The 15629-nt window shown below is 43.1% G+C and overlaps 1 protein-coding gene across 4 annotated transcripts in view; it reads right to left on the bottom strand.

Moving 5' to 3' along the window:
- The window catches only part of L3MBTL4 (L3MBTL4, histone methyl-lysine binding protein), a 449874-nt gene that overhangs the window by 174129 nt on the left and 260116 nt on the right, over positions 1 to 15629 (bottom strand). For all 4 annotated transcript variants that reach the window (XM_025365149.1, XM_025365146.1, XM_025365148.1 and 1 more), the window contains one exon: positions 6318 to 6420. In XM_025365149.1, the coding sequence (XP_025220934.1) occupies positions 6318 to 6420 (103 nt within the window). The remainder of the gene's footprint in view (positions 1 to 6317; positions 6421 to 15629) is intronic.

Raw genomic sequence — 15629 nt, 5'->3', positions numbered from 1 at the left:
TAATTGCAAGAGGATTTTAGTAAATTCTTAAGTTGTATACATAGTTACATTTGTAAATTGATTAACTGGGTAAAAAACAATGATGAAATGATTAAAGCAAGAGAGACATGCCCAACATTTCCTAGAGCTAACCTACATTACTCATGATCCGCACTCTCCAACGACACCCTTTCAGCCAACAGTAACTCCATCAAAGATTTATCCTCATGCCTTGAAGACAAGGAATTTTGAATTCCTTGTATTAAGACAAAATAGCATTTAATATAATAAAATTTGTTTGCATTTCCTTTCACAGGTAAGTTAAAATGTATTTATCTGATGGTTTACATGCTTTATAACTCCCCAACAAAAACGCAAGGTCAAGAAACATCCAGTTCTCTAATTTTCGTGTTTTCCATTCTAGATAGATGCTAGCTGCAGGTACTTGTTCTTTTCATTTTCATTTCTGAGACCCTGGAATCATGAAGCTTTTGGAGACCTTGCTCTTACTTGAGTGCTCTCTAATAATGAGGTCTGGCACTGGAGAAGAGCTGAAAGAATTCATCACACCGGCAGCCCTGCACATGTGTGAGGCCTGGAGACAGGATCACCTCTCAGGCCTGCTGTGTCCCTAAAAATGTCCCATTCTTCTCACTATCACACTTTCAATATTTCATTTTTTTCTCTAAACTTCATAGAATGCTTTTCTTTAAACCCTTCTTTATTTTTATATTCTTCTCGTTCATTCAGAAATTCTGAGGCCAACCTTTAAAGGCTACTTACCTACTTTAGTAGAGAAACTTAAGTCAACTATTCTCCTGATAATTAGATAATACAGAGAAGAACATCAATTAGACTCCATTTACATTATGTCAGATGAGAGAAAGTTCAGAGAAGCTGCTGGAACAAAGGGCAGCAGAACCATTGAGTCTGTGTCCACAGCCTTCTCAGAATCCAGTAGGGAGAGGTCAGTGAGAAACACACAGGCCCAGCGCAGGAAGCAAGCCGGCTTTGCTGAAGTGGAAGGAGAGGCTTGTGTGAGATGCTCCGCTACCTTAAAGAGCAGTCCAGGAATGGTCGGTGTCATGTTAGCACCAGCTCCACAGGAGCGGCATCATCAGAGAGCTCTGAGGGACAGACAAATTGCAATACCATGGTGTGACTAACTTTGGGGATAACGATTCCAGTTTTGAAGGAGGCATTAAGATGGCCAGTCACTTCACAGAAATACCTGTGCTCAAAATGCTACGATGAGAGGCCACGGTGCGCCAGACTCTCTCAGGGCTGTCTGACAGAACTCTCGGGGGTGATGGACATGTTCCATACCTTTGCTGTCCAACACAGTAGCCACTAGTCACAAGGGCTGCTGAGCATCTGAAATATTGCCAAGCGTGCTTGAGGAACACAGAGGCAGGTGACCAGCGAGTACCAGAGTGGGGTGTTACAGCTCTAGATCACACACGCACACACACATACACACACTCCCCCCACACACAAACAGAAGGCCTGAGGAAGACGATCTCCATAGCTATATACTCCTAGTGCTGTCTAGGAAGTGGCTCCATCAACTCCAGCAGAGTCCTCGCTAATACAGGGCACCCTCCCAATCATGGGTTTCTCCCCTCCTCTCCCCTTCTGTCCCTCATCCTTCCTTTTTCCTCATTTCCTCCTCCCCTCACAGAGCACTAATATTACAGTAGGTACAAGACATTGAACAGATTGTGAAAAAAAAAATGGAGGCAGCTAGGCAGACGTGAGCAAGGCAGGAGAGGCCCCCTACCCCAGGAATGCCAGGCTACCATCAGGTGATGGTCAGGTGGTTGTTAAACTGTCTATCTAAAATAATAATTGGTCACAGCTGGTGCCAGGAAGAGGCACCCTCCCAATAGAGAAGAAACACCTGAAACTGGTGATCAGCAGCTCCCTGATAACATCTCAGGAGCTGGATGAGTGGACCCAAGCATGTTTGCTAAGAGGCAAAATGGCGGAGTTTAACTGGTACATAACCTTCCTCTAGGAACATTCGACTGGTAAGGGGAAAACGCCTCAAATGAGCATGTACACAACTTCAGTAAACGCACTGTGCATATGGCCTGTATTAGTCCATTTTCACACTGCTGATAAAGACATACCTGAGACTGGGAAGAAAAAAGAGGTTTAATTGGACTTACAGTTCCACATGGCTGGGGAGGCCTCATACTCATGGTGGAGGGCGAAAGGCACTTCTTACATGGTGGGAGCAAGAGAAAATGAGGAAGAAGCAAAAGCAGAAACCCCTGATAAACCCATCACCCATCAGATCTCCTGAGACTTGTTCACTATCACACGAATAGCATGGGAAAGACCAGCCCCCATGATTCTATTACTTCCCCCTGGGTCCTTCCCACAACACGGTGGGAATTCTGAGAGATAAAATTCAAGTTGAGATTTCACAGGGGACACAGCCAAACCATATCACTCCACCCCTGACCCCTCCAAATCTCATGTCCTCACATTTCAAAACCAATCATGCCTTCCCAACAGTTCCCCAAAGTCTTAACTCATTTCAGCATTAACCCAAAAGTCCACAGTCCAAAGTCTCATCTGAGACACAGCAAGTCCTTTCTGCTTATGAGCCTATAAAATCAAAAGCAAGCTAGTTACTTCTAGACACAATGGGGGTACAGGTATTGGGTAAATACAACGGTTCCAAATGGAAGAAATTGGCCAAAACAAAGGGGTTACAGGGCCCATGCAAGTCTGAAATCCAGCAGGGCAGTCAAATTTTAAAGCTCTCAAATGATCTCATTTGACTCCAAGTCTCACATCCAAGCCACACTGATGCAACAGGTGGGTTCCCATGGTCTTGGGCAGCCCCTGTGGCTTTGCAGGGTACAGCCTCCCTTCTGGCTGCTTTCATTGGCTGGTGTTGACTGTCTGCAGCTTTTCCAGGTGTATGGAACAAGCTGTCAGTGGATCTACCATTCTGGGGTCTGGAGGACAGTGGCCCTCTTCTCAGAGTTCCACTAGGCAGTGCCCCAGTAGGGACTCTGTGTGGGGGCTCTGACCCCATATTTCCCTTCCACAATGCCCTAGCAGAGGTTCTCTATAAGAGCCCCACCCCTGCAGCAAACTTTTGCCTGGGCATCCAGGCGTTTTCATACATCTTCTGAAATCTACGCAGAGGTTCCCAAACCTCAATCTTGACTTCCATGTACTCACAAGCTCAACACCATCTGGAAGCTGCCAAGGCTTGGGGCTTCCACCCTCTGAAGCCATAGTCCAAGATTTATGTTGGCTCCTTTCAGTCACCGCTGGAGCAGCTGGGACACAGGGTACCAAGACTCTAGGCTGCACACAGCACAGGGACCCTGGGTTCAGCCCACAAAACCACTGTTTCCTCCTGGGCCTCCAGGCTTGTGATGGGAGAGGGTGCCACAACGGTCTCTGACATGGCCTGGAGACATTTTCCCCATGGTCTTAGGGATTATCATTAGGCTCCTTGCTACTTATGCAAATTTCTGAAGCTGGCTTGAATTTCTCCTCAAAAAATGGGTTTTTCTTTTCTACTGCACCATCAGGCTGTGAATTTTCTGAACTTTTATGCTCTGTTTTCCTTTTAAAATGGAACGCTTTTAACAGCACCCAAGTCAACTTTTGAATGCTTTGCTGCTTAGAAATTTCTTCCACCAGATACCCTAAATCATCTTTCTCAAGTTCAAAGTTTCACAGATCTCTAGGGTAGGGGCAAAATGCTTCCAGCCTCTTTGCTAAAACACAACAAGGGTCACCTTCGCTCCAGTTCCCAACAAGTTCCTCATGTCCATCTGAGACCGTCTCAGCCTTATTGTTCATATCACTATCAGCATTTTTGTCAAAGCCATTTGACAAGTCTCTAGGAGGTTCCAAACTTCCCCACATTTTCCCGTCTTCTTCTGAGCCCTCCAAACTGTTCCAGCCTCCACCCTTTACACAGTTCCAAAGTTGCTTCCACATTTTTCTTGTACCTTTTCAGCAGTGCCCCACTCTACTGGTACCAATTGTACTGTATTATTCTGTTTTCACACTGCTGATAAAGACATACAGTGGACTAGGAAGGAAAAAGAGATTTAATTGGACTTCCGGTTCCACATGGCTGGGGAAGCCTCAGAATCATGGTGGGAGGTGAAAGGCACTTCTTAGATGGTGGCAGGAAGGGAAAATGAGGAAGAAGCAAAAGTGGAAACCCCTGATAAACCCATCAGATCTCGTGAGACTTATTCACAAGAATAGCACGGGAAATACTGGGCCCCATGATTCAATTACCTCCCCCTGGGTCCCTCCCACAACATGTGGGAATTCTGGGAGATACAATTCAAGTTGAGATTTGTGTGAGGATACAGCCAAACCATATCATGGTCCCTCCCAAGTGCTGGCAGGCCACTGCACATGTGGACAGTCCACTCCAATGAAGAATCAGGGTGACGCAGGAGAATAGGGTCTAGAGGCAGGAAACCTAAGGCCAATTCACCCTGACTCCCTAGAACTAAACGAAAAGAAAATCCCCAACTTTCCACTCTCAAGTAACAAAAGGACCAGAGGCTACTCCCTTTGCACCCCCGACGCCCTGCTTTTCTGCATGAAAGATGGAAAATTGAAAGTATCTCTGATTGGTTGTAGACAGCAACCAGTTGTGGACAGCAACCAATCAGATGTTTGCATAGCAGCGTAACTCTGTAACTTCACTTCAGCCTCTGATTCGTTGCTTTCCACAACCAATCAGACTGATTGTTGCCCACTACTTCATCTACATAGGGTGTACACCAAGTAACCAATGGGAAACCTTTAGAGGGTATTTAAGGCCCCCTAAAATTCTGTAATGGGGATCTTGAGCCCCTCTGCTTGGGCCTGCTCCCACCCTGTGGAGTGTGCTTTCATTTTCAGTAAATCTCTGCTTTCGTTGCTTCAATCTTTCCTTGCTTTGTTTGTGTGTTTTGTCCAATTCTTTGTGCCAGACACCAAGAACCTGGACTCCCTCCACCAGTAACAAGGGCAGAAGAAATGCAACCCCTGGAATTATGCCAATGTATAGAAACCCCAAGGCAAGGCCTAAATGGCTTACTTGACTCTCTCAAGTTGCCCTCCTGGCCCTCTTCCAAGTGCACTTTACTTCCTTTTGCTCCTGCTCTAAAACTTTTAACATTTCCCTCTTGCTCAAATACTTGCCTTGGTCTCTCACTCTGCCTTAGTCTCTCACTTTGCCTTATGCCCTGGAATGAATTCTTTCCTCTGAGGCGGCAAGAATTGAGTTGCTGCAGATCTGTGCAGACTGGACACTGCTAGCACTAAGACGTCTCCTCCAGGTCCAGCTCCATGTTCACAATCTGAGTCCCACAGATTTTCACAAGTCACCAAGCAGTCTTCATGTCTTTCTTTTGTTTAATGGATGCTATATTTTTTTCTTTTAAGTGTTAATAGATTTATGTATATCACATTTATATTCATGTATGTGATTTAGGAGTGCTTATCACTATTATGGTGGCATTTCCTTTGATTCAGTTAAAAATGTTTTAGGCACTAGTTTCCAGGATTGCCTGAGAAAGCATGGACTTCCTGTATTACACTTAGACCCTTTATTCAAACAAAGTTTTTCTTGCTTCATGTATTATATGACTTAATCTTTTCTCTTTATAATAAACTTTTCTATGATGTTTGTTTATATATTTGTCTATTTGAACAAATTTGATATTAATTCTTTCAGTCTTAATTTATATATTTATACATATCACCAATATAAATAATGTATCTATACATTATTTACCAATTGATGAGGATAGAAAAAGAAGCAAAGGCTTACATATTTACTTATGTTATTTTTCTTTAAAAGCAACATCTGTTCATACGGATACTGTCAAATACTTAAAACCTGGGCATATTCTGCAACATAACTTCACACTAGTTTTCTATTCTTTTATAGAATTAACTCCAAATGAATAAGAGAGAGAGAAAAGGAAATAGAGGCAGGAAACAGAAAATGAGTGGAAAAGGTAAGGGCTCTGGGATTTCTCTGGAAGAAAGCAAGTCTCAGGACAGGGTAGTGGGTGTGTATGACAGTGTGCATTTGGTAGGCAAACTGTCACAAAACAGAGATTCTGGGACATGAAGTGGGTCTGGGAAACACCTCATAATTCCAAGAAGGTTCTAGAAGGGCAGAGATGCAGGCAGAGGAAAATGTCAAGGAAGGGCCTCGGCAACACAGACGTGGGAGTGTCACAGGGGCAGCTGGCTCCATGAGACTCATTCATGATGCTCCACGTAGCTGCTCATCTGCAGAATGTTTCCATTCATCCGGGAAATAACTTAAGTAAGAAAAATGTTACCTGTGATGTCCTGAATAACGTGGACCACGGATATGGCCTATTCCTCGGCACCCGGGAGTAGGACAGACAGCTTGACCTGGAAGGATCTTCAGGTCATTCGTTCCTTCAGGAAGTAAAAGAACATGCCTTGAAAACACTCTCATTAAAGAAGACTGCGAATCTGAAATATGTAAATGATGCTAATTAAGACTTTACAAATTAAAAACAAACCATCACCAAAAACCACTTACAGGTGACTTACGATGTATTAGTAATATTAAATTGTTTAGCAGAAAATACCAGTGCTGTAATAAATAACACTAACAGCACAGTCCATATCAGAGAGAGAGGAAAAGGAATAAATGAATAGGCCTTGAAGAAATTTTTTTTTTTCTTTGAGACTAAGTCTCACTCTGTCACCCAGGCTGGAGTGCAGTGGCGCATCTTGACTCACTGCAACCTCCGACTCCTGGGTTCAAGCAATTCTCCTGCCTCAGCCTCCCGAGTAGCTGGAATTACAGGCGTGCACCACCATGCCTGGCTAATTTTTGCATTTTTAGTAGAGACAGTGTTTCACCACTTTGGCCAGGCTGGTCTTAAGTTCCTGAACTCAGGCAATCTGCCCCCCTAGGCCTCCCAAAGTGCTGGGATTGCAGGCGTGAGAAATTTTTAAAAATAGATACGAGAACATTCACTTATTTCTTTCAGAGATTAATAATGGCATAGGCAATACAGCCACGAGCTGAGAACGCAAGTACATAAGGTCTGCTTTCTGGTCCTCGGTGAAGCCTCCACTCAACCACAGCAAGGATCTTGGAATACTGGACAGAAACCAGGCTAGTAAACAGGGTGTGCTGAAGATGGCAAACATGGACCTACAGCACACTTACTCAAGTGGCTGTCAAAGCTAGGCAAAGAAAGAACTGACATTATGCTACTCTATACTACTGCTATACTGTACCATATGCTACACTGTACTATATGCTGCACTGTACTATATATTGTACTATACACTACACTGTATTATATGCTATACCATACACTATACTGTACTATACACTACACCACACTATATGCTGCATTGTGCTATATACTATGCGATGTACTACACTGAACCATAAGCTACAGTGTACTATATACTATACTCTATGCTACACCATGCTGTAAGCTACACTGTGCTATATTGTACTATATACTGTACTGCATTGCACTGCACTGTACTCTAACCATGCCAACCAGTCTGTCAATCCAAAGAGGCAGTCTACATCTAAATATTATCAGTAGCAAAACCTCCATGCCCTGTTCTGTGATTTTCCTCAGTATTCTCTGCCCCCTAAACACACATGCACACACACACACACATGTGCACACACACACACACGCACACTCACACGTATCAGTTCCTGGAACGTCCCATCTCATACCTCCTGCTGTTCTGGGCCTCACTTCCCTGACAGTCCCACAGTTTCCTTCTCCCCTCCCAGCTCTCAGACTTCCATTTCCTGTTCAACAAATTCCCTACTTCTTCCTCCTCATCTCAGTATTCCCCATTTCCCAGTCCTGGTTTCATGGGGCTGAAGACGTGGCTTCCCACAGCCCTCCACAGGGGTCACGTGCCTCCAGAGAGGTAGGGAAGTCAGGCCAGTCTTCCTCTCTGTGCCTCCTCGGGGCCACACCTCTGAGGCTCCTCTTCTGAGTCTGCTGCCTTGGGCTTCCACCATCTGCCCACTGTTTCCACATACTCAGGGAAGACTTCGGCACTGGTTCTCCACGTTCTGCTCTCTCCCAACTCTGGCAATTGCTCAGGCACACTCAGGCCCCATGTGCTCATCCTGCCGCTCTGCCACCCCAGCACATCAGTCACTTCCTTGAGCTGGTGGCCCCCAACTCATCTGGGCCACACAAAGAAAACCCTCTGGGTCTTGTCATCACCCAAAATGGCTTTGTTTCCAAAACCCCACCTGACCACAAAATCGTATCCTCCCATACTACACGTGTGTGCTCAGGTGCCCAACTGCTGCTGATGTTTTCAACGTCAGTGGAGTTTCCAGGCCACTAATTTCCCTTCTCCTCTTCCTCAGTCCCTTCTGAGGGGCCACAACCGCCTTTCCTTGTCTAACTTAGATTCTATCAATTATTTGATCCTTTGTTGCTCTCTGACTTTTTAATCACGTCTGGCTGTGGGGCGGGGGTGGGAAAGAGCCAACCACGGATCACCCGAAACAACCTGCTGCTCTATGTTTTGCAAAACTAAGTTCTCCTGGGGAAAAAATGCGCATCATGCAGACGAGGTGTTACCAAAACACCTGTCTCCCACACTGCCACTGGCCTGCAGCCTCAGCCCTGCTAACTGAGGACCGGGAGCCCGTGGACAGAGCGCCTCCTTACCGCCTGCCCAGCACTTCCCCTCCTTCCTTTCCACGGCAGTGTGGGGCGCACTTTCCCCTCTCCAAAGCAAATCCCTCACCATCTATGCTTGATCTCATCACCTCCCATTCTCCAGGATCTGTAAGTTATGAGGTATTTTAATCGCTCCTTGACTATTGACCAACATTTAAACATACTCCAGTTTCTCCATCATAAAAACAAAGGCAAAAGAGAAAACGAAAGTTTACAACTCTACTTGGATCCCACATGCCCCTTAGCTGCTGTTCCCCGTTTCTTATTCAGAGCAAACTTCTCAAAGTAGTTACCTCCTTCTCCTCAGGGCTCCTTTCCTGAGCCACATTTGTTTTAACACCATCCCACACATTAGGATAACATCCCTCATATTGGGACCTAGACTCAGTCAGTACTTTCATGAAATCTAATTACAATGTAATACAAATTTGTGGTAGACTATGAGTGCCTCTGAAAGGAAGAACTATGGATTACTTACCTATTCCGCAAGCACTTACACTATGTGCTCAGTAAGTGCTTGTGGAATAGGTGTTTACTGAAACTGCATACTGTACTATATGCTACAGTATGTAGTTCAATGTATAGTTGGTAGTCTCCTTCTCGAATTGCTGTTGTCTGCTGGCTTTGGCAGCATCACACTCTGACAGTTTTCCTCCTGAACATGAGGATTCTTTTGTAATCTCCTTTGCCAGCATTTCCTCCTCTAGTCAACCTGAAATGTCAGGCAACATCCTCAAGGTTTGCTCCTGGGCCATCCATTTCTACGGCTTCATTTACCAACTGCATGCTCACAGTCTACAGCCCAGGCATTCTTGAAGTTCTACACCAATGTATCCACCTTTACACTTGATGTCTCCATAGTTATTTCTTAAAGTCATTTCAAAGTCAGTATGTTCAGACTGAATCTTTCGTCTTGTCCCCCAGCCTGCTTTTCCCCTAGAGCAGCTCATCTCCGTGACTGCATTACCCTCCATCCAGGAGCTTGGATCCTCGACATCATTTCTCCCTGGATCCTTCACATCACCTGTCCCTCATTTCATGACACCCTATCAATCAGTCCTCAATTTTTCAAATATTTCTTTTACCTACCAACTTATCTTCATCGCTACTATGACTGGCCTAATCCAAAGCCATCTTCCTGATTGAAGAATTGCAACAGTCATTCTTCACTCTTCCTAATCTAGTTTGCATCTTGCAATCAGAGCCATCTTTTCAAATCACAGATAAAATCATATCACTTCTCTCTTAGCACATTTCAAAGGCTTCTCATTGCTGTTAGGATGAAACCTCAAATTTTTAACCTGGCCTGACTGATTTATGATTGGACTTGATTTTCCTCCTCATTCAGGATTCTCCATCCATGCTGGCCTTCTCCTGTTCCGTGAACCTGCCAGGTTCTTTCATACATCAGGGCGTTTGCATGCTGGCAAGAACATTCCACTGTCCCCTTGGATGACTCCTTCTTATCTTTCACATCTTGGCTTATATTTCACTTCCTCATGCTAATTTCTGAGAGGAGGTTAGGTCCCCATTTTATGTAGCACCTACCTCAATTACAAAGTAAATAATTATTTGTTTAATGTCTAGCTCTCTTATTAGACTATAAGCTGCAGGCATGAGTCTAGTTCACCACTGTGTCACCAGTATCTAGCCTGACACATAGTTAGTGCTCAGTAAGTGTTTGTGGAATAGGTCAGTGTTCCATAGTTCTTTCTTCCTTTAAGAGACACTCATAGTCCAGAAAAGCAGCTTATATATAAACAGCAAATTTGCATTATAGTGAAATTAGGTTGCATGGAAATACTGACTGAGTTTAGGTCCCAATGTGTTGTAATATTAAAACAAATATTTAAGCCTCAAATACATTTTCATTACATTTACTGAACCATAGGAAAGTGTCTGAAGCACATCTTATGTTCTTATGACTTTGTGAAACACATTGAGGCATAAATAGAGAAAAATAGAGCTACTCTATTCAAAGCCTGCGTTTGGAAACAGCTTTTTAAAAAACAACTTTTAAACAAATCAGAGGAAGAGATGTTCGAAAAACTGTAAAGAGGATCGACATGGTGGCCCACGCCTGTAATCCCAGAACATTGGGAATTTGAGGTGGGAGGATTGCTTGAGGTCAGGAATTTAAAACCTGCCTGGGCAACATAGAAAGACCTTATTTCTACAAAAAAAAATTTTTTTAAGTTATCTAGGCATGGTGGCATGTACCTATAGTCCTAGCTACTCTGAAGGCTAAAACGGGAAGATCTCTTGAGCCCAGCAGTTCAACCAGTCTGGGAGACAGTGAGACCGTATCTCAAAAAAAAAATTGTAAACAAATCCTTCATTAAGAAATATGCTTGTGTCATTCAGTAAATAAAAGGATCTAAGAGAAAAGAAATATATAGTATATAAACAGTTTTCTCTAAACTGGATCTCACAATACATTATCCAAGCTATCATTACAAAGGTCTGGAATATTAAACCCACAAATAAAAAAAAAATACTCTCCATCAGCCAGCCCGGATGGAACTCTGTGTGGACAACATTCTACACACACAGTGACCTTTCAGTGAATGCTACTTAATATTGTTTTCAGTACTATTTTAATGTACTTTACTAAATTAAGTTTTAAACCGATGTTTTTAATATTTATCAATGCATATTTATCTCCATATCCCTGACGGGTACCATCATTCTCTCCCAGGTAGAGCTGGAAGGAAAGGCATGACCTCAACTAGGGGAGAAGAGCCATCGCATTAAGAAGTACAGCAAAAGACATAACAAAGAAAGTATCGAGAAGAACAGGAAATAAAAATGCATGGGACCAGGCAATTTCCTCATTAAATTTTGTATGACAAAGTATAATAGGTTGAATCAATGGCAAATGAGACAAGGAGCCATCCACTGGGGGAAAGAAACCTGCAAATTCTGCAACAGTTCACATTATTGCTCTAAGATAAAGGAAACCTACCATCAAATGAATGTTTTTGTTCAGAAAATATTCATATTTTTGCCAAGAATAGCTTACTATAATTTGGACATTTAGACTATTAGGTCTCAAGAAGAAATGTTCTCAGCTCTAACTCACTTTTTCAGAAAGAGCATCCCTGACCATATTACCCATTCTTGTCTTCTTTTTACCACTTTTCCTGAAATTAGTTTTGTAGTTTATCTGCTACCATCACCTGTCTCCCTTCACTAGAGTGAGGACATTTACCTTATCTAACTTGTCTACCACTGTATCCCCAGCACCTACTAGAACAGCGAGTGGCAAGTAATAGATACTCAACAAGTACGTTTTAAGAGTGGGAAGATGATAATAAAGACAGCAATGGCTGGGCGCAGTGGCTCATGCCTGTAATCCCAGAACTTTGGGAGGCTGAGGCAGGCAATCACGAGGTCAGGAGATCAAGACCATCCTGGCTAACACGGTGAAACCCCATTTCTACTAAAAATACAAAAAGTTAGCTGGGCGTGGTGGTGGGCACGTGTAGTCCCAGCTACTTGGGAGGTTGAGGCAGGAGAATGACATGAACCCAGGAGGCGGAGATTGCAGTGAGCCAAGATCATGCCATTGCACTCCCGCCTGGGCAACAGAGTGAGACTCCATCTCAAAAAAAAAAAAAAAAGAAAAAAAGAAAAAAAGCAACAATTAATACCTGGAAACATTATTTTATCACAATGCTGTGAGATCATCGCTATTTTATTCTCATTTCAGAGCTCAGCTTGTCTGAAATCCCTCTCTGATCTTCTGTTTCTAAATATTATGAGCTACTTGCTGTATCAAGCAGCATGAAAAACTCCTAATTCATTGCAAATCTTCTATGAAAACTTTTACTGAGGCAGCAGTAAATCTAATGGCAAGGTTCTTTAGGAAAGGACAAAAAGGAAAGAAAATACGCTTTTAAACTAGGAATTATCTGAATAATGAATAATGTTTTACCCTAACATGATACTATTGTTAAGATGTCCTCATGGAAATCCCCATTCACACAGAAATGCATGGTTACTACACGCAACCCTCTTTCCTTGCCAACCAAACTCTGATTTTGCTCAGGGCAACAATGTGCCCAGCTACACACATCCTCTTTCCCAGCCTCTCTTAAATCTGGTCATGGTTACTTGACACTGTCCTGGATAACAGGACCGAAGGGAAAGGCACTGTAAGGACAAATGCTTTTCTTTCCTGTTAAAAGGACGAAGATGACACTGGTACTGCTTTGCCCATTACCCCCTCCTTTGGACTCCCTGGAATGCAGATGTAAACGCTCATGAGATGATAAGCACCGAGACAAATGCAAAGGTGTTGAGGGAAGAAGAGAATAAAGGAAGACAGAGCCTGGGCTCACAACACTGCCATCCTTGGACCTGCTACACCAGTGATCTGTCATGCAAGAAAAATAACCCTCTCTTTGATTAAACCCTATGGTTTAATTTTTGTGTTACTTGCCAATAAAAATTTCTAGGATAAAACAGCAATTTTATTTTGATTTTTCTTTTGTGAAATCAAGCAATTGTCCTTAAAAGAAAACACTCAAATTGCATATGGATTTTAGACATATTGTCAGGTAAAGATGATGTTGTAAGAGATCAAGGCAAAAATCAAGAAATAAAAGAGATTGTACTTATCTCTAGAAAATGAAAAAGGGAACTGTCTTTTCTTATTCCAAAATGATCCAAACTGGTGACTCTGGGTGATGTCACTTATTATTATACCTAAAATGGGTTACAGACTGAGAACATCATCCTCCTTCTAAGAATGTACTTTCCTCTCATTAAATAAAACTGTAATTTTATTTGGTGTACAGATGCCCATAGCACAGTGATAATGCTGACCCTGAAGCAAATTAAGATGATCTATTTGTTTAAATATATAGACGACTTATGGATTGATGTTGGCCAGCATAAAAAATAAATAAATAAATAAGGATCAGGAGCATTACTATCTTTATTTCAATACTAATCACTCACTGCTGAAACAGTACTCGGTTCAACCTGATTCATTTAGCAAGTTTTTTTTTTTATAACAGAGAAATGACATTAGCGTTGGGTGATAATATCCACTAGAAGATGTGCAAACACTGCTTCTTTGAAAAGGGAAATAGATTTAAATGTCACAGATAACAGGCAAGTTAAGATTTTATTTTTTTCTTATTTTTAACATAAAATTAATTACTGAGGGTTATCCATTCAATTAAAGAGATACTGCAGGTTTATTAGATGCTGATGTTCCCTTTGCTAGGGATATGGTGGCAAACCAAAGAGAAGGCCCTGCCAACGGGGAGCTCTACCTTCTGATGCCAAAGATGGAATAAGCCATCAGATAAGAAGCATGACAGCAAGTCAGAGTGATGGTGCTAGGCAGATATATGAAGTGGGGTAAGGAAGAGAAAGTAAGTGGGGATGTCGGGAGATCTTTAAGACGGGGAGGCAGGGAAGGAGTGCTGATATTTGAGCAGAATCCTACTTGAAGCGAGAGCACGGGACACGCTGGGACAACTGCCAGAAGGCCTGGGCGAGGGGAAGGGTGGCGGGAGATGAGACCGTGTGGGCCAGAGTCTCTTATTTATTCTGGGTTGGCCAGGAGACACTGGCAAGCACTGCGTGGAGAGGAGATCGGTGAGAACACACCTACCGCGCTGCTCGGTGAGCAGTTTACTTCTCCCGGCACCTGGTAAACAGCCTGCTGAGCGCTCTGCATCGTGGCTGGGACTGGAGTCAGCCCCTCAGAGCCCACACAGGTAGCATCCACACCGCTATTTACAGTCGGGGCTAGGTGAACCCCATGGCGAGTTCGTGACCATGAAGAAGAGAAGTCAGAGGACTGAACTCTGGGAACACCGAGGTGTAGAGATCAGAAAGAAAGAGTGAGCGAGGCAGCTGAGAGCGAGGAACCAGCTACTAGAGGAAGAGCCAGGAGGAAGCTGCGCAGACGGCGCACAGACCACGTGAGGGTTGAATCTGCACCCGGCCGCTGGGTTTGGCAACATGCCGGGCTGCCAGGCCTGTGGCAAGAATGTTTTCAGTGAAAAGGTGTGAGCAAGGCTGATGGAGGTTCACGGGAAAGTGGAAGAGGAAAAAGGCAGAAGCTGTAGTTTAAACAACTTCTTAAGAAATTTTTATATAAAAGGTTGTATACAATGGTTATTAAAAAGTGGGTTTATGCCCCAAATGGTATTTCTATTACTGTTTTTGTTTGAGTGATGATGAGAATATTTCAGTACAGGGAAAATTTGATAATGTAGGGAGGGGTTTAAATGTGGGAAAAAGTCCTTGAGTGAGGACGGGGTGACAGGCCAGTATCCCGGTAAGGATGGGTTGTAGGACGATCAGGGACTGTCAGCCGTCCCAGTCCTGACGAAGGCAAAACCTGTATGCATATGATGGGCGCTAGTGAGCTCCATGGCAGGAGGAAGACAAATTTCGCCGCTGACAGCTTTTATGTCCTCGGTGAAACAGGCAGTAAGCTCGACAGCTAAGCTTGAGAATGGGGCAGGGGGGCAAGGTATGAAATGTGAACTGAAAATCAATGAAGCAGCTGTTCAATTATGCACACATTCCCATTTCAAATAATTAAGCTTTTACTATCTTTATTTTGAATTGGAAATGTTTAGGTTAGTGTCTTGGTTTTTTCCGTGCCACCCCCCAGGAAATTTATAGTTTGCTAAGAAGATTTAATGAAATAATTACCCTTGAACATTAGAGAATGCAACTAATAAGCATTATCTTTCAAACTAAAATTATAGGTTAATCATACCTACTCTCCTCCTAATGAAATTACGGAAAATAAATATCCATTGTGCTATAATAATTAGTGTCTCAAACAGAAGAAGGAAATAGTATAACCAAACACCATGTTTGCTTGTACCTGGGTTTCAGGACATCATATTTCATAATACATAAATAAAACAGAACAATGATTTTGTGAAATGAAAATGC

The sequence above is a fragment of the Theropithecus gelada genome, chromosome 18 (assembly GCF_003255815.1).
Source record: "Theropithecus gelada isolate Dixy chromosome 18, Tgel_1.0, whole genome shotgun sequence".
Lineage (NCBI taxonomy): Eukaryota > Metazoa > Chordata > Mammalia > Primates > Cercopithecidae > Theropithecus > Theropithecus gelada.
This window is presented reverse-complemented; position numbering and strand designations above follow the sequence as displayed.